This window comes from Rhipicephalus sanguineus, chromosome 9, assembly GCF_013339695.2.
Source record: "Rhipicephalus sanguineus isolate Rsan-2018 chromosome 9, BIME_Rsan_1.4, whole genome shotgun sequence".
NCBI lineage: Eukaryota > Metazoa > Arthropoda > Arachnida > Ixodida > Ixodidae > Rhipicephalus > Rhipicephalus sanguineus.
Window position 1 is genome coordinate 31,736,956 of NC_051184.2, and position 27,496 is coordinate 31,764,451.

The 27,496-nt window shown below is 44.8% G+C and overlaps 1 protein-coding gene across 4 annotated transcripts in view; it reads left to right on the forward strand.

Moving 5' to 3' along the window:
- The window catches only part of LOC119405433 (mucin-19-like), a 117,164-nt gene that overhangs the window by 61,936 nt on the left and 27,732 nt on the right, over positions 1 to 27,496 (forward strand). For all 4 annotated transcript variants that reach the window (XR_007417510.1, XM_049419116.1, XM_049419118.1 and 1 more), the window contains one exon: positions 14,407 to 14,533. Coding sequence is in view for 3 of the 4 variants with exons in the window: in XM_049419116.1 (XP_049275073.1) it covers positions 14,407 to 14,533 (127 nt within the window). In the remaining variant the exon portion in view is untranslated. The remainder of the gene's footprint in view (positions 1 to 14,406; positions 14,534 to 27,496) is intronic.

Here is a 27,496-nt window from a genome sequence, read left to right on the forward strand (position 1 = left end):
CGTGATCCCGTCACTCCATCTGACTCGCCGTCGCCCTTGGCTTCAATTTCCACTTCTTGGTGCTGAGTGCGTTGTTCTGACTGTTGTTTCCATCGCAAGCGCCAGCTGACCCACAGAAGAGGAAGAAGAAGCGTCAGCAAGCACGAGAGAAAAAAAATGGGGTAGCTGGACTGCTGGCAGAGGCTTCATGGCCTCTGTCAGTGTAAATAAAAGCATTTTTTAACTACATCGACGGAATGGAGTGATCCTATGGTTGCTCTACGCCATATGCCAAACACTGACCACCGGTTGTCCGTCCGGCGCGTTGCGTGGCCGACCCAGGTTAACTTCTTTCGCTTATTGCCACTAGAATATCCGCTACCCCTGTGTGTTCCCTGACTTATACTGCTGTGATTGAATCTCTTAATGTTACGCCTATAATTTTCCATTCAGTATTATGTAAATAGTGCGGAGCAAAAATGAAATAGTGCGGGGGCGTACGTATTGGTGGTATTTACGTTACGTCAGGTGTAGGTTCTTGTAGAAACACCGGATGAGAATCTTCATGCCACCAGACCACTCTATAGACAAAATCATCGAGCCCCGATTAGGTTATATTGCCGAAACCGGCCTTAATTTGTGCATATGGTTTCTTACACTGATTAGCATGTTTTCGAAATAAAGAAACGTACTTCGTTTCAGTCGACCTTTTGTGCCTATTGAGTAGCATGACGACCAAAGAGAGAAAAAAAAGAGATAAAGAAATACAGAAACGGATTTGCCCGTAGGGCGCACCCGCACCGTTCGTTATCGTGGAATATTTATGCCCTCAGGGCTTTTCGTGCAGAAAGAATCTACGCCGTTTACATCGATCTCCAATGAACACCGCGGTGCGGTTTGTCGGCCGTGCGAAACCCGGATTTCGTTCGATCGCATACCTCGATCAATCTGACCATCTTTGTTCTTTCATTTAGCTTATCCACAACGGTTTTTGCAGACGTAGTTTCCACTCTGAACATTAAACGACGACGTTCGATAGTTGCGCTGAAGTACTCCACATAGCTACGAGTGGGTGTAGTACAGAACGTCTCGTGCAGGTTTGCGTTATAGCTGTAGAAGGAACCCATTTGCTGAACAGATAGATCTAAAGCGTTGATATCCAAACAGAGCCAGATAGATAGATAGATAGATAGGTAGATAGATAGATAGATAGATAGATAGATAGATAGATAGATAGATAGATAGATAGATAGATAGATAGATAGATAGATAGATAGATAGATAGATAGATAGATAGATAGATAGATAGATAGATAGATAAGCCTTGTTAGTCCAGAAAACCGGGAACACTGGTCATGCCCGTTTGATCTGGTTACGCTGGTCTTCTAGGCCTCGCACTTCGTGTGTGAATTTGTCTTTATGTAGCTGTTTAAATATACGCACGAACTCATACCGACTGTCTGCTAGATACCAAAGGACATATACATTATGGGTTGATGATCTTTCCGTTCGATTTCAAGCTACGGCAGTGGCATTTCTGTTCTATTCTTACTTTCTGGTTGTGATCGTATAGACCTCAACCAGCACAATTCCATTTATATATATTCTGCGATGTGGGCGAAAATGAAAAAAAAAAGAACAGATAATTAGATTGTGGCGCGCATCAAAGAACTCGAGGTAGTATAAAAAATAACCTCATAGCCTCATAATAATATCCTCATAAATAGCCTCCTAAATATCCTAAAAAAATAGCCTCATAATAATATCCTGGTTACGGCACGCGAAACCCCATAATATAATTTATTTTGCTTCGCGCGAGAGACCGATTCATTTCGCCACCGCTACTGCGTTCGTTTACCGCTCTCATTTATGGGGATGTCTAAATAAAGGCTTCAGATTATTTATCTTCGTGCCAGTGTCAGTCAGAGAGGCGCCAATCGATGTCGGGCGTGCGGTGGAAAGCTCCAGATTGAAAGAGAAAACCCGGCGCACTTCATAAATATCGCGCGGAATGTCACCGACTCCTATCCGCGTGTCGTCTTTCTTCGCAGCTTCGAGCAGCTTCGTCTTGGTAACACGAAACGCTACCCAGCTGCGAAGTGTAATATCTCTGTTTACCCTCTGTGCTAGCAAAAAAAAAAAAGCAGTCAGGCGTCAATACTCCTAATTAATAATTTGAGTCATTCATTCCGTTTGCGCGGAAGTAGGCTGTCGTCAACAGTATTTTTGCCGCGACACGTTTACTTGCTTTATTACTTTACACGTCCTTATTTTCCGGCCACGTGCCTCCATTTCAAACTCTCCCAAATTGACCTTCAAAAATGTTTTCGCGTATCTTTTCTTCAGGATGACCTAATTCGGTCGCCAGTCACTCTGCTAGGCAAAAGTTTGTTTCATCCGTTTTCATTCATTCATTCATTCATTCATTCATTCATTCATTCATTCATTCATTCATTCATTCATTCATTCATTCATTCACCTTCCTGCCATGCAATTTCTACACTCCCAATTGCACCCTCTCTTATGCGCTAACTGTTATAGTCTACAGTATGGTCCGCTGAATAAAAAACACTCATTCAGTTTTCGAAGCACCATTGATAGAATGTACCGTCAGTCTCGTAGAAAAAGAAGTGCTTGATTTGACGCAATTATATGGAAGAATACTGTAAAAGAATCGCTGCAGAGGCCGTGATTTTAAGAGTGGCCTTTAATCGTCCCCGAAACAGTGACATGTCGTGTACCCTTTGACAATAATAATTGTTTGGGTTTTACGTCTCATAACCACGATATGATTATGAGAGACGCCGTAGTGGAGGGCTCCGCATATTTCGACCACCTGGGGTTCCTTAACGTGCACCTAAATGTAAGTACACGGCACCCTAACATTTTGACTCCATCGAAATGCGGCAGCCACGGCCGGGATTCGATCCCGCGACGCACCCATTGAGGATTGACCATACTGTAAAAGCTCTTGCGTACAATGGCGTATCCAAGGGTATGTGGCGGAGGGAGTTCGACCCCCTCCCCCCGGAATCTTTAAAGTTTGAGCGTGTATGTATACACGCACACATACAAACACACGCACAAACATACATAAAGTGGTTATTACATGCGTTAAGGAGTCTCCTCGCACCTCATAATATTGCCGCGCGTCTTATGTTTCATGAGTTGAAGCTACACCCCCCAAGACTGTCAGCAACGCTCAGCGCAAACCGCGCCACATTGTTCGCGAAGCTTCCCGATCATTGTAGATCGTTTTGTTAAGATTGCGCGCCGCACGCGAATGTTCCAGCTTTGTCGAGAGATAACGCCGCCACCAGCGATATCGCTGGAAAGTTCGATAGCGCCTGTATAAAAGCCGACACGCTTGACCGCTTGTCAGTTGATCGACGGTCGACGCTATGTTCGCCGCTATCAGCGTATTGCTGTAGTTTGACTTTCAGTTTCTCGGCCACAAGTTCGGCCAAATAAACAGTTTCATCTCGGACGTGGTGACTGTTGTCTTCGTCGACGTCACGACCACGTGACAATATTCGTATAGGGTTTTTTCGCGAAACTGTTTCTAGCTCTGGCGTGGCTCTGTCTGGGTTCGATTCACTCTCCAACCGAAGATTTTTATTTTTTATTTGCATCTACCTCAAGTTTTTGCTCACGGAAAACACTGATTTTTCGCTCGTAACCATGCAACGACGCCGACGACGAAACCAGAACTTCCGCGAAACGAGCTCTCTAACGCTATCGCGTTAAAAATTTCTGGCTACATCCCTGCTTCTCTAACATCCCTTGCTTTCTCTTTCTTCGCTTCTCACCACTGAACGACATTCTAGCGTGTGATACTTTTTCCTCAGCGCATTGTACCAGCGGTACGCGTTTCCACGCACCCGCGGTGCTCTTTCCCTCGGCTCGTGTACCGGTACACTGGTCAATTTGCGTCTCCGCTCCAATACGCGGTGACTCAGTGCACCCCCTTGGGCTCGCGCGCTGCGCAGTAACCCGGGGCGCGTACGCCCGTATTGATGAGCAGCGCGGTGGTGCTGCCCGGCGACGCTTTACGAGGAACAGGCGCCTAACGGCCCGTGCGGCGTGTTTGCTTGAGGCCGAAGCACGCGCCGGCTGGAGTGCTTCTTTTTGCGACGAAGGCCACGGTTGTGGCGGTCGTGCCGGCCGCCGATGTCGCTGCGGTGAGACGCGGCCACGCGTTGCTACGGTGGCGCTGAAGCGTCTCCTCGCCTTCTCGGGTACGCCGAAAGTGTTTTCGTAAGCACCTCTTACATATCGTTTCCGCTTTTAAAGCGATAGTTGTGTACCGTAGACAGAGCGTATATGGTGTGTGATCAGTACAGCATTCACACTCGTTTCCTCTTTTAAAGCGATAGTTCTGTAATGTAGAATGAGCGTAGTATGTGAACGGTTCAGCCTTCACACGTCACCTATTCTGCAATGGGGACTTAGATATTTCTAAAAAGAGGACGTCTGTATTGGTAACTGCATGTAACGTGAATTCCCTGACTGATGAGCGTTGTGGCGCACATTAAAACAGTTGTGACTAGGACTTCGTCATAATCACAATTTACTGTCTCAGGAGGGCGACTTGTAGGGTATGACATGTACAGCAGCGCGTAGGGGGGCGAACGAGACATCAAGAAATTCGAATGTTTACATTTTGGTGCTGTTGAATACAGCAACCCGAACGTGGATTCTGCATGCGAAACAACGCATTCGTTAACACTTGACAGTCGCTCATGCATGTAAAGGTTAATGTTCTGGTTTATGTTCTGAGACTGTTTATTTGATGACCTGGCTTCGTGAACCAACGTTCTGTGTATGTGCTTGGTGCTCGACTCCGTTTTCGCTGTCTCATTTTGCTGCGATTGCTCGCGTGAGGTAATGACACCAATCGCAGAGCAGTGATTAGTGCAGACCTCGCAAACATTGAGTCAGCACTGAATGAGTTAGTTTGAGTGGCACGTAATTTGTTTACTTTCTTTCTTTGTCAAGTTTACGCACGGAGACACGTTGCGTACAGCGAGACATGCGATGAGTTTTGAGTGAAGGGAATAGTTCGTACCTAGAACGTAGAGATTGCCCTTAATTGAACCTTTCATATCAGGGGCCTAGCCAGAAATTTTTATAGGGGGTGATTCAACCAACCTTTATGTATGTTCGTGCGTGTGTTTGTATGTTTCTGCATACATACACATTCAAAATTGAAAAAAATTCGGGTTTGGGGGTGAGTTGGTTTGAACCCATAACCTCTCCCCACTGTGTGCGACAATGTTTCAGACGAATACCATTCTTTTTCTTCTCATTATTATTATTATTATTATTATTATTATTATTATATTATTATTATTATTATTATTATTATTATTATTATTATTATTATTATTATTGTTATTATTATTATTATTTTGCTGGGCGTAAGTATAACAGCAAAGCTTCGATTACGATGTATTGTTTAGAACTTATAAGCTTTTTCCTACTGCATTACCTTGATACGTTGCTTTTTCTTTGCTCACGCCGTTCAAGCAACAAATGTCAGTTTAAAAGACACGAAAACGCAATGATCTGAAGTTCTTACCTGTACGCTCAAGCGGTATTGAATATAGACCGAAAAAAAATTTGTACAGTGCATTAGCGAAGCCTTAGTTCAGCGACAAACGAATTCATACGCTCCAATCCATCTCGGATGTAAGGATTGGTTCATTGTAGACTTTAAGAGGCACCATATAAACGGCGGAAGCTTGACGGCTGCCGTTGAAGGGACCATAACAACCTTCCCCGAAAAGTTGCACCGCCATCATTGCTTTGACGTGCTAAAAGAGTATTTTTACTCTGTTTTGACTCCCTTCCTATAGCGTCGGGCGTAAAGAACGTAGCTTCGCCTTCGAATTTCTAAAGGCTCATGCTGTTGACGTTTGAGCGAACAGCAGCCGTTCTAACTTTTCGCGCTCAACTTTAAGTGAGCCGACGTGCGACGCGACCCCGAAAGCGCTGCTCAATCTTAGGACTAAGGAAAACACGTGGGCGAGGAAGAATGGAAAAGTTTTGGGCTGGAAGGCCAAATGACGCACTCACATCCCATCCGTTCTTTGAAACTTCATTCTCACTCTCGTTCTTGTTCTCGCATTCTTCAAGTCGAGTGGTTCTGGCATTGTGTTCGCAGCTCTAAGCATGCACTCCAAGACTGCCATATTCGAGAAAAAGAACTCTCTTCAGTGGATGTTCTGGCCCATGTAGGAAGGAGTTTCTCTTATGGAATGAGAGTTGGTTGAAGGTTTTGCTATACTTGCGTGGAGACGGTCTTGTCTTTAAAGGGGTTTTGTCTTGTTTAAAGGGTCTTGTCCTTAAATTGTGATGTTGTCATCTATGTTCGCTTCCTGTTTGAGTGCACAATGTGGTCGTTGTGTTACTTTTCCTTTTCTTTTTTCTGTTACGTAGACATGTTTAGAACAGAGTACAAAGAAGGTTCAGTTGAATTTAATTTATTTATTTCATAAGGTGAAGAAAAAATGGGAAGGTGGATTGCCGATCCTTCGGGCGTGCTATCCGAAACATCCAGGCACTACTAAAAATAAATATAAAATGGCCAAACGAGACAAATTTTCAACGACAAACGCTACTCGCGCTTCACAAACACGCAATGCACGGAGGACATTGCTTATTTTCAGAGGGTAGCTTACCACGCTGGTTTGAGCACCCTTTCATCATTTCAAGAAACGACCAAAAAGGTTAATGAAACTTGCAAACACTGGTCTAGGTTGACCACAAACATGAAAGACTGTCCGGGATGGCTGACAGCTCAGGTGTATTGGTATACAATCTACAACGGCGCAGATTCTGTTTGAAGAAGGACGATTTAGATGGTACCCGTACACGTACGACTAGCGATTCATGGTTTACACAGCCGGTCGCATAAATTTGCGTGCGACAGCTGTAGTGCATTATCGGCCGTCGCCACATCGCAGTGCGCGAAGAGTGCGCAGCACTTAGTCCACATATGACTGATGGAAGACAGTCCACGTACCGCAATATGCTGACGGCCGTAATTCATGTATAGTTAGACTGCTTGCATTACGTTTGCGTCTACGTGGTACTCAGAAGAGCTTCGAATGAGCTTAGATAATCAACGTAGATAGTTTATGTTGTCAGTCATTCTTAGATTACCATAAATATACAACAATTCTGTATACACGTTCAAATGGACTCCTGAATTCGAATGTGCACATCTGCCTTTCTATCCAGCTCACAGAGGTCTTTCTTTTTTTGTAACGATCGCGCCCTGCATATGTTTCCCAGACAACTCTACCAGCGCGATGCTGTATACCCATTATTACGTTTTGCTATTCGCGCTGGACACCAGAGAACAATAGACTATGCGAGCTGCTAAAAAGCGGTCGAATTGCTTTCCATGGGCATTTTGTAACGCTGCCTACCTGGCTGGTTCGAGTATCGACAATTCTGTGTGCTTCTCGGGAAAGAAACGTGAAAGAAAGATAATAATGAGAAGAATAAAACGAAGTCTCAGTTGTTCTTTCTCCCCGGCCATCACAGGCATAGCGAGGAGTCTCCATGTTGGCAGCCTCGACGCAGTAAAGTAGCGTACGAGCGTCTATCATTTAGCTGTCTGCTTCACGTACGGGTACCATACGTGATGCTTGCGGTTCAAAGGACAGTAATAAGCTCGGACTGCTTATAAATGACTTTACCGTTTATCTTATTTTGGTAAAACGACACAAGCTTGGGCGTGATGGTTATGGTTCATTGCGGTCTTCAGCGACTTTCCTTTGCGAGTGCATTTTTTCCCAATAAGCCAGCCGCCAGCTGCGAACAAAGCTACCTTGTATTCATTTCGATTTCACTTTCATGGGCTGCTGTCATGGTCGCTTTGTTGAACACTGTATAGTGACTGTGGTGGACTCTAATTGTCATTGCGAAAAGGTCACCATTCCGGGTGTTCTAGACTGTGCTTCTGGTACTGAAGGCCGTTGAAACATTCTCTTGTACTCGTGTGCGTTCCGTTAGATACATCGTTTGAGCAACAAGTCCATGACTCCGTGACAGCCGCCTCTGGCGTAGCCTAGCTTATTATGTTTGTACACCTAAAAACGACGAATGGGGTGATGTTCTACGTTTGTTTTCTAAAAGGTCTGAATTGGTGCTTGTTCGCGTTGCTTCATTACGAAAACAAAGGAAAAAAAAAACAATGCGAACGCTCTTTTTCGCCTCGTTTCCCGTAATAAGGCCACATACGTTCCACTTGGCCGCTGGTGGCACTGGCTGCTACTCTTATGGTTATTCTAAAAAGTTTATTCTGAAAGAAAGAAAGAAAGAAAGAAAGAAAGAAAGAAAGAAAGAAAGAAAGAAAGAAAGAAAGAAAGAAAGAAAGAAAGAAGAAAGAAAGAAGAAAGAAAAAAATACAGGACATAGCACGGTGTTATCATTGTGTGCACTTTCTTTCTTTTGTAGGTTTGCACAGCACGTTACCATTCATTTCAGTATCAACCAATTAGTCCTCAAGAATGCTTTACTGCCTCATGTTGAATTTTCTACACATAGCACAAATATCCAATAAAGCGCACGCAAGAACGGTCGTTGCGGTAGCTCCATGGTATAGCGTCGCCTGCCCAATACGGAATTTATGGGTGCGGCTCTCAACTATGTAATTCGATGGAGAAAATGTTTTCAGAGAATACGACATGGGGGACCTGAGCCAAGGTCGTTAGTCCGCAGGAACAATTAATAAAGTTTTTCCGTCCATACAGGCAGGCGCAGTTGCTCGGGCTGCACACGAGCTGCGGTTAGGTAGCACGATATTTTGCCAGAATCTTTTGTCGGATTTCGTCAGCACTGCCCATCGTGAGAACGTTCCCGTTCCGGCGAGAGTGGTATAAAAGTGGACAGTAACGCTTCAACATGACTCGCGCTGCTCGACATTGCTGGCTCTTTAATCCATAGATTAGGAACCTTAGCAACACTTCGGTCACAACATGGGAAACGTCAGGAGAGATAGCTTTCAGCACATCCAAAATTCCTAAACGTGCAGAAGCTGTAAACATGCATAAACTCTGATGATGCAGAAAGTTCTGCAGAAGCCTGCAATGTTCAGGAATTTTCATTAAAAGGGAAAAAAGTTGTCTGTCATCGAACTGATTGCAGCAGGATGCTGCAAAGGTAATTGGGGCAGGGTTCTCAGAAAGGAAGCTTTCTGGTTTACGAAAATTTCGTCCTGCTCCTGTACGAAGTACAAACAGGGGACCCCATTTTTTTTGTCTTTTTGATCAATGAAGCTTGCTTAGAAGGATATTGCTAGACTTCAGTGCACTGTGGTATGTAAGCGACTTATAAGTGGATACCTCTGGATCAATATTGACCGCTGCCGTCTTTTAACCTTGCGTGTGGTACGCAAGCGCATTCTCTTGTCACCCTAATCGAATCATGACCGCCGACTCTGGCAAGTGTATGCACCCATGGTTGCTCAGCCACCTCTCGGGCAACTTTGCTTGAGAGGTTGCTCATTCTGTCACTGGAAGTAAAGCAGAGCGAGCGATATCGACAACATAGTGAAGAGAGGACACTGAAGACCAAAGAAGACTACGAGATTCGGTAAACGATGTATTCGGGCTAAATTCGGTGAGATTTGAACAACTTAGTGCAGTTCCAGAATAACTTCTTGAGCAAGCGTGTGCTTAGGCTCGCACTGCGCATTTGTCTCTCGCTTGAAATTGAGATCGTAAACAAGGAACAGAGGAGAGATAGACAGTGAGGAGCCTCACTATCAGCCTGTCCTCTCCCCTTGTTTACGATCTCAATTTCAAGCCGGAGACAAACAGGCTGCTCACAACAAACTCATTGGAAGCTGCCCTCGCTGGGAACGTTGCCGCACGTTGGATCTGGTGCAAAGACAGTTTCGCGAACAAGTGCTGGTTCCGAAATGCCCCTACTTCAGATAGAGCTCGCGTCCCCGTCGATGTATCCTAAAACGTACACGCGTTGTTCACGTTGTCCTTTGTTTCTTCTTTCTATTCCCATTTGTCTTTGTACCAGTGTAAGTAAGCAACCCGTACCGAGCCTTTTATGTGAATGATTGCGCTGTCTATCTCTGTCATTCTTTATCTCTTTCTTTTTTACAAGCGAAGCTGTTTGAGTTGTCGGCCACATGTGCCGCGTCGTAATAAACTATCACCATCATGAACCGGCACGCGCTCTCTTCATCCTCTTTACAGTGAAGCTATTGAAGCTATCGGTAAGTTGTACTCCGTCGTGTAAAACCGATCAGCTGGGTATGCGCCACAGGGAATTGGGAAAGCCCTACTACCGAGTACAGCAGGTGCGAGTGTCAAACGAAAGCGAACACGTGACAGAGAGAGAGATAGAAAGAAAGAGTAAGACAAAAATAGAGAGAAACAAGGCAAATAAAGATATAGAAATATATAAAAATAGACAGAGAGAGAGAGAGAAAGAGATAGGAAGAAACATACAGGAATAAGAGCTAGGAAAACAGAGAGCAAGGCAGGAAGAGAAATAAAGACACAAATAAAGAGAAATAAAGAAAGAGAGAAAGATGTAGAGAGCGTGAGAAAGAAAAGAAAGAAAGAAAGAAAGAAAGAGCCAGAAAGAGAAAGAAATAGAGAGAGAAAGAAAGAAATAGAAGGAAATATATACAAAAAGAGATACAAGAAAGAGAAAGAAAGTGAAGAAAGAAAGAAAAAATGAAGAGAAACAAGGAAGGCCACCAAGCTGCGCTCTTCCTTCAGGCTTGGCACCACAGTACCGAAGCTGCCATAATTTCGTTTCTCCGTCCGCGAAATCGCAGTGAAGGTGCCCCCTGTGTCTCGCGCTAAAAAGTTACACAGTACGCATTCGCCTAAGACAACTCGAAGGCGAAAGCCATCTTGATCTTTTTCATCTCTGTCGATCGTATTGATCACCCCTCACGAAAGCTTTCTGTGCCTAATGTGGTTTTGCACTGCCTCCGAGATCGGAGGCAGTGCACTGCGCTTTCTGCACCTCACGGGGTTTTGCAGCGCCTCCTGGATCGGCGCCCCTTTTGACCAAGCGGCGATGCCATAATATGACGTCATCATGCGACGGTACTTTATGCGACGTCAACATGTCGTCATAGCGACGTCATATATTTGTCAGTTTCCGACGTCATGACGTGATACGGTGACGTCACCGCATGATGAGGATTTTTTGCGTCACTTGTGTTGACGCCGACGCCCCGACGGTCACTTTTCGTGTTCGATGAGGCATCTAAGGCTTTCGTCTTAAAAAAAGTGCCTGTGAGGTACTAACATAATTCGAAGCGACTTCAGCGCGTAAAACTCTCGAATTCGTTATGTGTTTATGCCACCGCCGTGATGTCATGAAAAAAAGAAAAATTGGCGAAGTTTGCACTAAGCCGCGCGAGGCTTGAAACAGCGAAAATGGACGAAATCTGAAGACTGATCTGATCTAGGTGATGCTAGATTGTTTCTACGTTGACTTTCGGTGCATAGAGGTTCGAGTTAAACCACAGACAGTCACAGACACGACACGGATGTCCAAACTCCAGAGAAAGAACCTCGCGCTGAAACCATGCGTTCGCAACTCTCATAGATCTAAGGGCTGCTTATTCTAGTTCTAGCTAGGCGGAACTTGGTTGTAGCTAGGTTGAACTCGGTAGAACTTGGCTATATTGAAGTTAAGCTTGGTGTGCTTAGGTTGCGCTTGGCTGTATCGAGGTTTGTCTCAGTTGTACCTAGGCTGAACTTGATTGTTTCGAGGTTAAACTTGGTGTGACCATGTTGAACATAGTATTAGCTAGGTTCATCCGGGGCCACGCCTAGGTGGTTATACCGGAAGTACCACCTACCAGTTTATGTGGCACATACCCGTTTATGACAATGATAGTTTTCTGATAGACCGGCACAGTGGCACATGCCCGTTTGATGACGATAACTTTCTTCTTCATTTTTAGTGGACCAGTGGTGAGTGGGATTTACCCAATTTCTGTGGCCCACATCCGTTTATGATGATGATAGTTGTCGCGTAGGCCGCGCGGCACATGCACACAGCTGCCGCAAAAATTACGGCTACCCTTAAATAGATTCGCTGTTAAAAAAATAATAACCGCCAGGCCTGCGCGGAACACGCAGCACAGTCACAGTGAAAGTCGGAGGAGAGGCCTTTCTAGAGCCCGTTGTAAACTCCTTTGGATTGTACATTTGCAACGTACCCACTACGCCATAAATCATAATTTTGCGACGTAGGGGACTACCGGACTACCCTTTATGTCATTATTATTCATTCTGCGGAGAAGCAAGGAACCGGCTACACATCTGCGAGACATGCGCACTTTGTTGATGCTGTGGCCCACGACGATGAAGAATTATGGCTGAGCCCTATGTAACGGAAGCTTTAAGCCACCCGTTCGTTACGCATTTTGCATTGTGTGTCACGTGATTGCTATTATACGTTTCTACCACACTGTCCGCATCTGTTAACATCATCCCTTATCTGAGAAGACGCCTGTAGATGGTCTTTTCGCGATGGATGTTCAAGCACCGGCGTGGCTTTGAGGTAGAATGCTGGACTGCCACGCAGAGTGCCTGGGTTCAAATCCCATTTGGCCCCTGGTTACGGACACCGATCGATTGCGGACACCGGCAGGTGGCGGACAACTACGCCACCACACTCGGCTATTGTTGTGATCTCATAACAGCTTTCGCTGTTAAGAAAAGTGCAGTGGATGCTTAGAACCTTCGAGGAATGTGAAGGCAAAGACTCCACCTATACGAGACACGCGAGCGCGTTGTGAGCGTCGTTTCCAAAACCTTCTACGGGCGCCGCCGCTGACATTTCCCTCCGGCGCCACAACGAGACCTTGAAGCCCGGAGATCTGAGGCTTTCGCATTAAACAACCGATGCCATTTGGTCGGATCATGTGCACAAGTTGTTCCCGCAGGACACCAATGTATCTACCGCTTCATTTTTAAAAATTTCCACGACCAGTGTTACAAAAAATGGCCCGTCTGAGCTCTGTTATAAATGGCTGCTGCCACTTTTTATCAACGTAAAAAAACAATGATGAAACCTGAAATCAAACTCTTCAACACACGCAGAAAAGAGAAGAAAACAAGGATGTTATACCGCCGCGGCACGCGGTTATTTTTTTTTTTAATGTAAGTTCTGCGGGACCAGACACTGCTGAAGTTAGGTCATGGTTAGACACGCTTCTCTCCTGGCGCGTTAATTTCGACGGCTCATTAGGTACCGGCGCAGACTTCATATAATTAGTGCGCCGTTCCTCTCTCCTTTTTCTTTTTCATTAATTATTCGTGTTGTAGTAATGAAAGACGGCAAAAGCAGTAGCATGCGGATGTTTTCACGCTGCGCACGGCGCTCAAGTTATACCCTTGAACGAAGCGCAAAAACACGGGCGCGTTTTAGTGTGTCCTCTCAATTTATTTGCAGCCATGCTGATATATTTTTTTTTACGGCGTAGGCCATCCTTTGTAAGCTGTAGTTCAAGGCTTCCAGAGTGCTCGAGCTGGCGAAACTGGACGTGCTATTGCCGTTGCACCAAAAGCGAAGAAGTAAACGCTTGTAGTTTCGATGTTCGTGATAGACAACACAATTTAACGACGAGGACCTTGAGCCGCAAAGGACAAAGTCCGTAAAAAAAGGTTTCTATATGCTACTGTACCGTTATATTTGCGCACGCAAGCAAAACGAGTACAAAACAAGGCTTGCCGTTGTGGCTCGGAAGTTATCGCGTTTTGCGAGAACTTCCGAAATCAAATCCGAAGTGAAATCAACATTCCGCGAGGTTGCACGTTGGTTTGATTTCACGCCATACTGGTGGCTGCATTTCCATGATCACCGAATGTTGTAACACCGTCGCGGATAGATTTCTGTGTATCTAAGAAACCGACTTTTTTTACACGGTGTATGCATGAACCTGATGAGGTCGACATTATTACTAGTCATTTACAAAGACGTATGCGTGTTCTCATGTATGTGGACTAATACTTACGAGACTAAAATATATGAAAATTAACATGGAGAGCCGTTGGCTGTGTTTAGCGCATAGGTCGGCAAAAAAAAAATGAAGCTCACTAAGACTCACTCAAGAAATAGCTTTTGCGCTTAGGGCTCACTCGGACTCAGACTCACCAATTGTTTTTTCAACCGGACTCACTGGGACTCAGACTCACTAAAATTTTATTCAACCGAACTTGCTCGGACTCAAACTCACCAAAATATTACTCGCCTGAACTCACCCAGACTCACGCCTGGACCTGAGTTTGAGTAAGCGTGAGTGAGCCGAATCATGAGTTAGTTTGCCGACCTATACGGTATAGTGTATGAATATGGCCTCACAATGGCGCTGAAAGTGTCCCAAACGACAAGAAACATAGCCACTCTGTGCTTTTCTTTTAGGCCAGCGAGCCCGAGATCTACCTCAAGTCCGGCCAGTTCGCCGATCAAGGCTGGTCTCACGGCGACGACAGCGGACTCGACGAAGCCTACCTCGACGCTCGGCGCACGCACGAGATCATCGAAAGAAGTGAGCGAGAAATTTTTCAGAGCTTATTAAGGCCGGAGCCTTATATACCTCGTGGGAATAATCACGTGGCGAAAAGTCGTCGTGGAGTACAACAAAGCACCATGATCCATATTTTCATCTTTCAAAGCTTCGTCCGCATTTTCACATTTCAAAACTTCATTGAAATCTTTTCTGTTAACTTTTGATAGCTTACCTTAGTTAATGTATGCCATTTTTTATGTCATTTTCCCACGTCTTTTTTGATGTGCGTGTTCTTCTTTCTTTTGTTCTTTCTTGTTCTTACATTTTGTGGTTTTTTTACTGTATTGCATCTGATTTTGCATTGTATTGCTTTGCATAGTGTATTCCCATTTTGCATGGTATTGTACTGTATTCCTATTATTTTATTTCATATTTCAACTGTTTTTGCAAATTAAAGAGCTGGTAATCTTGAGCCAAATTAAGAAATCAATTTTGTTGTAATTTATAACTGAGGGTCCCGTTCTAAAAAGACAGGGCGTGCAAACACGCACACAAGAAAGAAGTCAGTACACCACAAACGCCGACTAACAACTGAATAGATGCAAAACGGCGGAAAAGAAAGAAGGCACGAAAACTTATCTGCACATGCCCATGCAAGAGGCGAACCTATCAATCCGGCACGCGTGGGAGCCTACGCGAAAGATAACTGTTAAGGCATTTGATTTCATCTTTATGCAAGTTAATGGACGGTTGGCTCACGCATGCGCTACCACTATTCTCGATATGGCCTGCCTCAATCATCAGACGCGTTTCTTCATTGCTATGTCGGTACGAAAACTGCGCATTCATTGAATTTTGGTGTGCACTTACAACCTCGACAATGTAACGATAGATTAGAAGGTGAGCCTCCGGTTAGTGAACTTTTATGTTCTAATAATCTCTGGTTAATGCAGGGGCCCGTCTGACCTACGTAGAAGCGGCCGCAGCTGAAAGAAACATACACCACACTCGTACGGCAATCAGTGAATTTGTTTGTGTGTTTTACGAAACAATTATCGGTTCGCTTCTTGTCTTTTACTCGCTCATTCTTCCTCTGCACAGCGGCACATATCTTACCTAGCTTATTGGCAGCCGTGAAAACAACATTAACGCCGTATCTACTTCCTACTTTCTTTAGCCTGTGAGATACGCAATGAATGTACGGTATACCTACGACACGTTTTTTCCTATCACTTTTTGCAACCATGCTCGGACTTAACATAATGGATTTCTTTAAACGCTCAGCGACAGTGGCCACTCCATCGCGGGGATAACAACATCTAAAAGACGCGTAAGCCGTGCGTTAAAACTATCACTCATTTTGTGCTCACACGACTTGGTGAGGGCAGACTTAAGGCAAGACATGGCGATACCGTTTTTTACGACCTTCGAGTGCTTCGACGAAAAACTTAATAGCGGTTTTGAAGATCTAGGAGCATACTGCCAGCACACGTGGTTCTTCTGTAACGTTAAGGAAATATCTAGAAATTGTATTCTATTATTCTGAGGCAACTATTTAGTAAAGTTCAGCCTTCCTCCATTTAATTGAAATTTTTCGCTCACAGAGGTTACCGCGTTTTCAAAGCCCTCACCACTACAAAAAATCAAGTAATCGTCCACATAACGAAAAACCTTAATAACAGAATTACATAAGGCACCTTCCAAAAGTTTGTCAATCTTGCTAAGGTATAAATCACTAAGAACCGGAGCAACCTTGGAACCAATACAAATCCATGATTTCTGCACATAAACGCCTTCCTTCCAACCTACTAGCGTCGACTTTAAATACATGAAAAGAATTTCTAGAAAAGCCCCGGTAGAAACACCACATTTATCGATGAAAACCGTCTCGTGCCCTTGTTCGTTAATACATTCAGTAACACATTTTAACAAGTCTATCAAGGCGGAAACACTTGAACGCAGAAATAACTCTGTATGTCGCACGACTCCATACTACGTCTCTGGGCTAACAAAGCATTCAGCATATATCCGCTACTTCTATACCATTAAAATACAAAAAAATACAATGGGCTGTAACACAAAGGAAGCTGTTTTTTTTTTCTCTGCGGTAACCCGATAGTCTTCTTTTTCACTTACGTCTGTTTTGTTCTAGCCATACTGTGCGACAAGAATGGACAGTGTTGTCCGAGTTGGTTGTCATAGCACATGGCACGGTTTCTCACGTCGTTGGTGAATAAACATTGAAAATTTTCCTCCGTCGCACCTCTCGCAATAAAACATGACTGCTCTCTTATATTCGGCGCAACATATTATGCACGTGCGGAACACGCGCATGTGTTTGTGTTTATGCGTGTTCAGAGAAACCTTATCTGGATACTTCCCCTGAGAGATGTCAAGGTGCTTTGCCTCTACACAAGCAATCTAATAGCAGAGCACGCTTTACAGGACAAAAAAAAAAAAAAAAAATTGAGCGGAATTCACGAGGGTGACAAGGACATGTGATCGACAAATTTTGCTTAAGAAAAAAACTTGTACATTTCAAAGCGCAGCTCTTAGGAGCCCTTTCTTGGGTTAAGGGTGGTCCCTTTTTGTCCCTCGCCGTAACCGAGCGAACAAGCACAACGAAAGATTTCGTGGCTTGCGCACCTCGCGTATGCCAACGCTCATGATGTTCGTTTGCCGAGGCCGGCTCGATTACCCCGTAACCCTAATCGCCGAAACAGAAAATATAAAGAATAATATAATAAGCAATAAAAAGTCTATCAAGGAAAAAAGATAAGAAAATAAAAGTATGAGCGGTTTGTCACTGCAGTTCGCACCATCGAAAAAGAAAAGAGGGGAAAAAAAAGAAAACAATAATCATGACGTTCTTTAACCCTTTCAGACGCCACCTATGAAGAACTGTCTGTAAATGCGTCAAATCGATGCAACGTTATTTCAAGGCACTCGATGTTCTATTGCAACAAAAATAATGTCATGATGGGTTAATATATGCGTGTTATAGTAATTAATTCTAATTCAATTGTAACTAAATGTCTATTTATTGTGATTTCATTCATGCTCCATTTTTGCATTAATAGAATGAAATCTTACGCCAGAAATATAGTGCAAGTTCGTTTTCGGGCATGTCCATTTGGAGCGAAGAAAAATTGTACCTTTGACGTGGCTCGCGGGTAGGGGCACGTTGAACGACTCGTCGAACTGCGTAGTGCCTACAGCAAACTGATCATATACAATAGTACACTGCAAAATGAAGTTAAATGAACACAAATTGATTATGCAGGAGGTTCATTTCATCTAAAGCTCAATGTATCTTGCTCTCTCTTAGCCTCTAGTCGTTACAAATGGCAAAAACAAGTGATCTATACACAATTGTGCACATAGCATGTCAAAGGGTTAAAATGAAAATATTACAATAAAAAAGTAAAAAAAGAATGAACATGGAATAGATAATAAAATATGCTAGAAATAGATCAACATAAGTAAAAAAATAGAAATAAAAGTTCGTCTCTAGCTGCACTTTACCCTGCCGAAGCAGGAAACGAAGAAAATGAAAAAGATAAAAAATGAAGGAAAACATAAAATACAATAAGTTGAAAAGAAAAAAAAATAAATAAACATACAGTGCAACCTGTAACTAGGTACATATACGAAACTAATTTGCCTCAATATATCACCAAATAAAAAAAAACGCTCGTGTAGCTGTAGTCAAATCTCGCATTAGGGAGTATCGTAATCTTTGGTATTTTTTCTTTTTCGTCATAGCCACTGCAATAGCTTAGCGGTTAAACGTTTCGCTGCTAAGACCGTGGACGTAGGTTCGGTTCCCAGCTGCAGTGGCTGATTTTCATGGGGGTGAAATGCAAGAACACTGGTGTACTTAGGTTTAGGCACACACTAAAGAGTCCCAGATGGTCAGAAATAGCCTGAAGTCCCCCGCTATGGCGTCATATTAAAGACGCCATAACGTCATTAGAATTCTATGACGCTATGACGCCATCTTCACTACGTCGTGCCTCATATCATATCGTGGCAAAAAAGAAAAGCCTAAAATTCTATGACGCTATGACGCCATAGCGTCATAGCGTCATAGAATTTTAGGCTTTTCTTTTTTGCCACGATATGGTATGAGGCACGACGTAGTGAAGAAATTCAGATGGCCCAAATTTTCAGAGACCTCCACTGCGACGTGGCTCATAATCATATCGTGGGTTTGGCGCGTAAATCCGCAGACATTATTATTATTATTATTATTATTATTATTATTATTATTATTATTATTATTATTATTATTATTATTATTATTATTATTATTATTATTATTATTACTACATGCCGTCTCATGCCGTCGTGACATGAAAAACGTGAAGGACGCTTGAGCTTCGTCTTCAAGATTAGAACGCGATAGCGTAATCGGGCCCCGTGCGCATCGCCTTCTCAACTGCTAGCCTAGCTTCGGTTCTCGGTGCATGCCTGAACCGTGCCGCAAGGAGAGGAACGCCTGTGCGCGTGTAAATTGGTCATTTCAAACTATCCTGGAATGCCTACTGCAAGTACAGTTGTAAAGTTCCCACTAGAACCTAATTCTTCCTTTTTGCCAATTGGCGAAATATCCACTACGCGTCAGAAAGACAACGCAGGCACCTGCTCAGCTGCGCACGTTATTGATGCTTGCAACGATGATTATGTATGAACGGGTGCTGTGTAATTGGTTTGCCTTTAAGTGAACCACTCGCTGCGCAATTCACATCTTTTGACGCCCGGTGCGATTCCACGCTTCTGCCACGCAATATTGTATGCGTTAATAAGATACTGAATCAAAATAACTTGGGCATAATATGTAAAATGCCTTGTTTCATCAGCTTCGTTGATGCAGAGAGGTAGTTATCACGGCTGAATCAAGGCATCGTAGTTAATCGCTTTGTGCTTAGCGGTGCGGTCGGCGTTCGACCGCTGCGCAGTTAGTTTATTGCGCGACGAGGCAGCGCATGTGTGGAATTTCTCAGCCGTTTCATAGCTCTGTGCATACGGAAGCTACCGCCACATCCACGCTACCGCGAGCCATTTACAGGTTGAATTAATCGAAATCGGCTGGCTTCGTCACGATGGAGAGCATGGAATGTTCGAAAGCAGGCCTCGTTAAGGCGCATTACGGCTAGACGGCGCCACCGAACCACGCTTTTGCTGTTTTTCTTTTGTTTCTTCAGGCTCAGCTAAGTGAAGCGACGAACTATTCCGAGCTAGCAAATGAAGTCATTTTTTAAATGTGCCCAGGTTCGGCGTCATGGCTGGGAAGCATGTATTCAAAGTCTACGCTGCTCGTCATCTCAAGGAAACGTATGCGACCGTGTGTCGCGGCCGACGATCCTGTTACGACAGTCTTCAGCGCAGCAGTAGCTAGGCATTTCCTTCGGCCACGACGATCGCTCCAAAACCGAAGACCGACCTCGGGAAAGCATGTGTCATAGAAAGAGATAGGTTTATCCGGCATTTCAGATGTACCACAATTGCAAGCGAGTAGCGCAGACAGCAATGAAAAGGCACCGCGGCCGCGGCCCCCGCGGGCTGCTCCGGCCGAGCGCGCATGGGTTGTCATGACATGACGTATTGCAGCTGCTACCGGTGGCCGCTAGGGCGCTTGGAACCGAAAATTGCTGAAAAAAGATGTGCCTTGTCCTTTCATTTTTCAAATCAATTTGTTGTATTTGTCATTTTTGGCAGTTAAACTCTTGTTCTGCTGCGAAACACCGTCCACAAAGTGATCGTTCCGTATCCCTTTGAGGACATTCCTTGCACTACATGACATTCATATAGTGTTTTTTTTTTTCGAAGCAATTTCGAGCAGGGGCGTGGCTGTGTGATAGAAGACCGGTTTGCCACGCAGAAGTCTTGGGTTCGATTTCCGCTCAAACCGAAGATTATTATTATTTCTTTATTTACATCTATCTATCTATAATTTTCGCTCCCAGACAACGCTGATATTTTCCTCAGAACCAACGACGCCGACGCCGAAATTTCTGCGAAACGAGCGCATTAATGCTATCCTAGAAGTTCCTTTGAAAGCCCCATTGTGAGAATCCACGGCCGAATTCAGAAAGCTCTTGTTTCTTAGGTGCATTTTTCTACAGATCAGCATCCTTCAGTACAGTTTCAGAATCTGGCGAAATTTTTACGAACAATTAAAGTGCCCGAAACTTTCGTGAATACAGGGCCTCATTCTCAAATGCTGAAACATGTCTACCAGATGTAATACATACCAACACGCTTCAAGATGAGTCGACATAGATTTATTGGTTTCCGGTTATCTGATATACATAACTCCTATCAAAATGCAATTTGATCATCTCAAAAGCAGTGCGGGAAGGCACATGATACTTGCGTTAAACTTATGTAAACGGACGTGGCACAGAACGTCGATAAAACCTGCTCCCTCAGAAGCAGATAAGGAAACAAGGTTTTCCACGGAATAGTGAGGCACCCGCAGTCGCCTCGAGCAATCAATAGACCACTGTATTGACGGCGCCAGACGCGGATGTTCGCTGTCGACCTACATATATACATCAAAGGGCTCTTCTTCGATAAATTTTGAACGAGCACGGTTTCCATCGCGCTGCCGAGATCCTCGCTAAGGCACACGTGTTATTGACCACAGGGAGCTTTTTTGATAAAGCGGGCCGGGCACCCGCTACACGCCTACAAAGTGGGATCCCAGATAAATGCTCCCGAAGGATGTATCCCAAGCCTTCCGGCTTCGCAAATTCGTGGCAAGAACAGCGCTTTGGACGCGTAGGGTTGTTACGTAGGACGGAACATCTTATGTTTTTAACTTCAGCAGAAACGGGCGCTTGTTGACCTTTCAGTGAAAAGGGCACCCTCGTGAACAAATTTTGTATGGTAATGCTGTTTTATTTATTGATTTAATGCTCCTGCTTAGTTCCATCTAACGGGATCATCTATTTATTTATATTTTATGCGGCACAGCGTAGAGAAATGTAGCAGCCGAGGTGCTGATTATTTCAATGTCTCCACAGCAACCCATCTATGATGGAACAGTACGGCCTAAAATACAAAGGTGACCTGGACAGGAAGTAATCGGCTATCTAGAGAGAAATCATTTCTAGTCTGCTGAATACTAGGGTATGGGTTCAATTCCCACTCAAGGTGGCCGCAGTTCGATGGGTGTGATATGCAAGAACACCCGAGGACTTATATTTAGATCCATGTTTAAAAACCCCAGGTGGCAAAAATGAATTCAAAGCAGCCCACTACGGCGAGTGTCACAAATATATTGTCGTTTTGGCACGTAATATACCAGAAATATTTTTGTTGTTGTCGAACGAGAAATATTGCAAGGAGCCAACGTTCCGAAAACGAGACTTCTCTAAGGAACGTGTCCTTCTCAAAATGGTGGTCCAAGTGTCGTTTCATGCTCACTGTTGATCATCCATTTAATGGTTGAGCTTCCTACGAGCGTCTGTCTTGATGAAATATAGAAAGAGTGCACAGCGAGCGAGCGACCCGCCTCTGTCACAATGCCATGGCGCGTGCTGCCTTCACCTGGCGGAAAACTCGCGCGACGCCCCTTCATCTCGGAGGCTTTCATTCTGGTAATACCGGGTGTACCGGCCCCTACCAACACACTACCAGAACGATAGAGGGCAGCACAGGAAAATGAAAAAAATTCGGCACATTCCACGTACCGTGGTAGTCGATGTTATGCGAAGCATACGGTGGGAAGGTGACTGTGGCGTAACTTTTTTTACTTAGCGACACGTTACAAAATGACGCTAAACATTTGTATAAATTTTATACGCACACATATACATGTTGAAGAGCCGCATATGTGTTATCTAACCAGTTGTTTACGGTTGGGTAACGCTGCCAATGGCAACGTGGGTATCACCAACACCAGAAGAGGTAAGCTGATAAGTAGTGCTAATACGTGTCCCGATACCGCACGCACGTTTCATGAACCCATGTGCATGTGTGCAAGAGGTTCTTGACAGTTCTTGAACAAGGGCATCATCACCGTGATCAGTGAGCACCAGCAGCTGGTCATGACTTGTTAAAGGATCCGGTCGTGATCGTGGTGACGAGGGGTCCACGTGTAGTGAAGTATGTGGTATAGTAGAGCTGTTGGATTTCGTGGATGCCTCGGTCATTTCGTCGACAAATTGTTTGTCGACAGAGCCGGCGACACGTCGGAACCTGAAGCCACCCTTCGCGTTGGTGAGGTAAAAGCCGTCGAGGCTGGTAGGCCTGGATAGTGCTACGTAGACCAACATCAGTGGATGGTGTTTGTCGTATTCTTAGACTACCTGGGCGTATGTGGCCTACGTAGCCTACTCTACAAAGCGGCTGTCAAAAAGTCTGGCATCATCCTCGGTCAGCATGAGGCCATCGCCCAGCCTCGTAAGAAATAAAGAGGACACTGCGTCGTTCTGGTAGGCGAAGTGCACTTTACGGTGCGGTGATGTGGATATCATATGTAACTTTCGTTAATGCATTCCTCCGGGGCCGAGCAATGCTTCAATATAGCTTGCTGAATCATAGAAATACAAACGTAATGTTTATTAGACTGCTATAAAAGCGGAGCCAACACTGGAACTACAGACGTTCATCTGACATGACGCCTGTATCGTAGGAGTACACATAGTAGGAGTATCATGTAGTGTTTATTGCTTTCTTGCAAAATTAGATGGCTAGCACCACATCCACAATTAACGTTGCACCGATTTTACGCCTGCGTAGGTTTCCAAACCAGTTTATAGGCCGGGCGTGGCTCAGTGCTAGAATACCTGATTGCCGCGCAGAATGCTTGGGTTCGATTCCTGCTGGGACCCTAATTTTCATTCTTTCCATTCGTTGAGTCAACGCTGCCGATGTTGGTTTTCCTTAACTCTCTAGCATTTAAGTTGCCAATGTCTGTTCTCGCCGTTCCTGGGTAGATATAAATTGTCAATCACCTGTGGCGCATACCCGTGCACCGCGGCCTGTAGTAAACGGGTATGTGCCACACGTGTCTACAGGAAAGGGTTTGATGACGTACGCGACAGGATTTTAACGTCATTCATGTCATGAACCGGCAATCATATTTGTCAAATCCTTTAACCCACCCATGCAAATTTTGGTCTACACCAAGTTAAGGAGGCGATCATGAGAGCACCCAGACGTAGGCGGCTGGATAGATAGATAGATAGATAGATAGATAGATAGATAGATAGATAGATAGATAGATAGATAGATAGATAGATAGATAGAAACGCTCGAAGTGCTAGAGGTTTGCTAAGAACTGCTTCGCATTTAAAAAAGGGCGGATTAAAGGAGGAGGATACAACGTTTATTAATGAGAATAAGAATGAAAAATAAATAAAAATAAACATGATAGTGGTGGTGGTAGACACTTGATTAAGGCGAAATCCTCAGATGCTCTATGCAATGCGCAAGGTGACCGTCGACGGCGTCAACACGAGTGACACAAAAATATGATCCTGTCATGACGTCACTATGACGTCACAGGTCGCCAAAATTCGTATGTCATCATGTAACGTCACTATGACGTTACGTGATGAGTCTGTAGTAATCACGTAACGTCACTATGACGTCACGTGATGACGTCATCGCATGGGTTAGTAACGTGGCCTTTTGGTCGTGCCGGTATGTCATACTGGAGATTATAGCGTACGAAAAAACACGGACAAAGAAAGCACCTGTGTGCGTCACGTCATTCTTTGCCCGCGGTTTTTGCGCGCTATAATCTTCAGTATCACATGGCATCGCCGCTTGGTCAAAGATGGGCCGATCCCGGAGGCACTTCAATACCACGTAAGGCGCAAAAGGCTTTCAGTGGCTCCGATCCCAGAGGCAGTGGAAAACCACATGAGGTGCCGAAAGCTTGTTTTTTTTTTTGGAAGAGTGGAGGTATTGATCAATGCAATCGACTGAGAACAAAAAGAAGATGAATATGATAACTTTCGCCTTCGAGTCGTCTTAGAGCAAATGCATTAGGGACCGTGTGAGTTTTGCCAATATGGTGAATGGTAGGGTACCCAAGTGCTCTTACGTCTCACTAGAGTGCTCCCTATCGTGAGGGGGCACCCGTGATAGCCACAACACTCCTGAAACTTTCCCACATTCAAGCGGTATTGTCTCGAAACTCGGTTTTACTTTAGTTTTCGAATAATTTTTCTGCCACATACCAGCATGTATGGCAGGATCGATTATGCGTCGATGCCTGCACTCGTAAAAAACCTGTTCGGTCCAGCAAAGATCACGAGCCACGCTAGGACGGAGGGTGGGGTCGAACACACATATGGTTTATAAACGTGGTTGCCTAGCAAAGGCCGATACCGAGCAACGATATAGACTATACGCGACTGGCATTGTGGTTAAGACTCGGCGGCACAGATCAATGCATTCGCTCACCGTCACACACCGGCGGAGATGTATGGTGTACTGCAACGTCGGCCGAAATCGAGCGACTACGGCGGAACTCGCCATGAAAGCGGCCTACGTAGTCAAAAAAAAAAAGGGAAGGCGAGAAAAAGAACTTCTTTCATCTCGAAAGAAACGTCGGCAGTGCTGCGTCCCGTATTGACGCGTGTAATGACCACGCTTGCTAAACACATAAATTATTTGAAAAAAATTCACCAGGTCCCTTATGCATTCACTTAAGACGACTCGAAGATGGAAGCCATCTTCTTTTTCTTTTCAGTCGATGGATTGATCCTGCCTGGCCCCCTTCCTAAAGATTTCTGAACCAAACGTGGTTTTGCACTGCCTCCGTGATCGGCTCACATTTGATCAAGCAATGATGTGAAGCCATGACGTCATCACGGGACATCACGCTATGCGACGTCAAAGTGACGCCATGATGACATCAAAAATTTTGGCGATCTGTGAGGTCATATGGCGACGTCATCACGTCATGATGATTTTTTGCATCACTCGTGTTGACGCCGACGGACGCCGACGGATGCCGACGCCAACTGTCGATTTTCGCGTTCCGTAAGGCATCTAAGTATTTTGCCTTAATAAACTTAATAAAGCAATTTGCATGTTTGAATCAACATACAGCCAATGTGAACGGATATTCCAGTTGAAAAACAGAACAGAATACGACGACAGAAAATTCTGGTGTTTCTGTCGTATTTTGGGATATGGCACGTCGTCGTAGCTCTGTTGCCTGTCGCAAGTCTCTGTTGGACGTCTGTTGTGTCAACAGGTTTCTGTAGTGCTAAAGAAAATATTTCGCGTTACTTCAGCGACACTTCTATAGCGACAATTCGGTGTCTGTTGTGACAACACATTTTTCTGCGGTGCTACAAACGTCTGTTGAAGTACTACAGTACAATGTTGTAAAACAGACACGCGACATAATTCTGTTATCAAGTCCAATAACGTCTGTTGCATAAGAGGAATCCCTGTCTCGGCGTCAGGAGTCTGTAGTAACTACGGTGCAATCGCGTTGTAACAACAGGAATTTCTGTTATTCTGGCGCGAAGTGCTGTTACTATTTCGATCATATCTTCCTTTTCAAAAGTAAAATGGACAAATCAAAAGGACGTAAAGCTTCCAGCCACTTCAGTACACTCCAAGGAGACATGTGGGCAATACGCGCGTTCATACGGTACAATTACATCTCGGAGAAAGCGGAAGGGTTAGGGAAGAAGAGGTGAACATGCGGATGTAGTAAGGAGCTGATAGCATTAGGAAAGGGCAAAGGTGGACAGGGCCATCATTGGCGCGCCTTGCAGGCCTTCATTTGGAGCTGCATGCGTAGGGAGAGAGTGGTACGTGCCGCGTCGACGCGTCTACGCTTTGAACACGTTAAAAAGAGAGAAAGAAGAAACGGAAGGGGCCGCCTTTTCCGTTGCCTGACTGCGTTATGTCGATCGAAGCGTCTGGGTCAGTGCAGAGCGAACGGCGCACGGCACTATACCTACACGGCTGCGCTCGGCGCGTGAAGGCGGCGTTTGCATACGCAGCGGAGTGCTTGTGTCGCAGACAGACGTAGTCTTCGGTCCACGATACGAAAGACATGGTAAAATCACCAACACTTTGACTCACCAATCTTTCTTAACGCGATTGCACAAGTACAGCCGCGCTCGACATGACTTGCAACAAGTGAGCGCGTGGCCTCGGGAGTTCAAAGATTGCGCATGGCTTCAACCTGCCCTTATCACCGCAGCTAAATGTTATTTTCTCTTTTGGGATCATCCCCAAATGAGAAAACATCGTTTAGTGGTGGAAATAAGGTCTAGTGAAAGCCACGAATGACCTTGGAGCTCGCGAGGCCACCCGCTTCCGTGTTGCAAGTAATATTGAGCGCAGCTGTACCTCCAGAGGTTATGGCAGCTCGCGATAGCCTTTGAGTAGCAGCTCGCAGGGGCGCCTTAGATAACGTTTCAAATATCGCTGACAGACAGGTTGGCGCATAGTGCGACTAAGTTTTGGGTGTTAAGTTTGCACTAAGTTGTTTTTGTGTTACTATTTCCCTCACTATGTTGGCGCTGCACAAACTAAGCACTCGAAAAGGTTCGCAAAAGCGAGCAACGTAAAATTAACCTACCCCGATAACTACGGGGTCATAGCTTTCCAGATACTGGATGCAGTGAATCATTTTGATGTGCTGCCTGCGCTTCAGTTAACCTTCGGTCGTTGCATGTTAACCTTCGGCTGTCGTGAATGTTACATAGTTTAAAAAGTTAATTTTCAGGCGTCACAGATTTTGTTGCAGATCACTTAATTAGTAGATCAGCCAAAACAAGAAGCAGTAGTATTGTAATCGGCAGAGTTAGTCAGTCAATCTTTTCTTTAGATATGTGCATTGCCTACCCGCCACGGTGGTCTAGTGGTTAGGGTGCTCGACTGCTAACCCGAAGGTCGCGGGATCAAATCTCGGCCTCGCAGCCACATTTCGATGGAGGCGAAATGCTAGAGTCCCTTGATCTTAGATATTAGTGCACGTCAAAGAGTGCCAGCCACTCAGCCTCAGAAAAA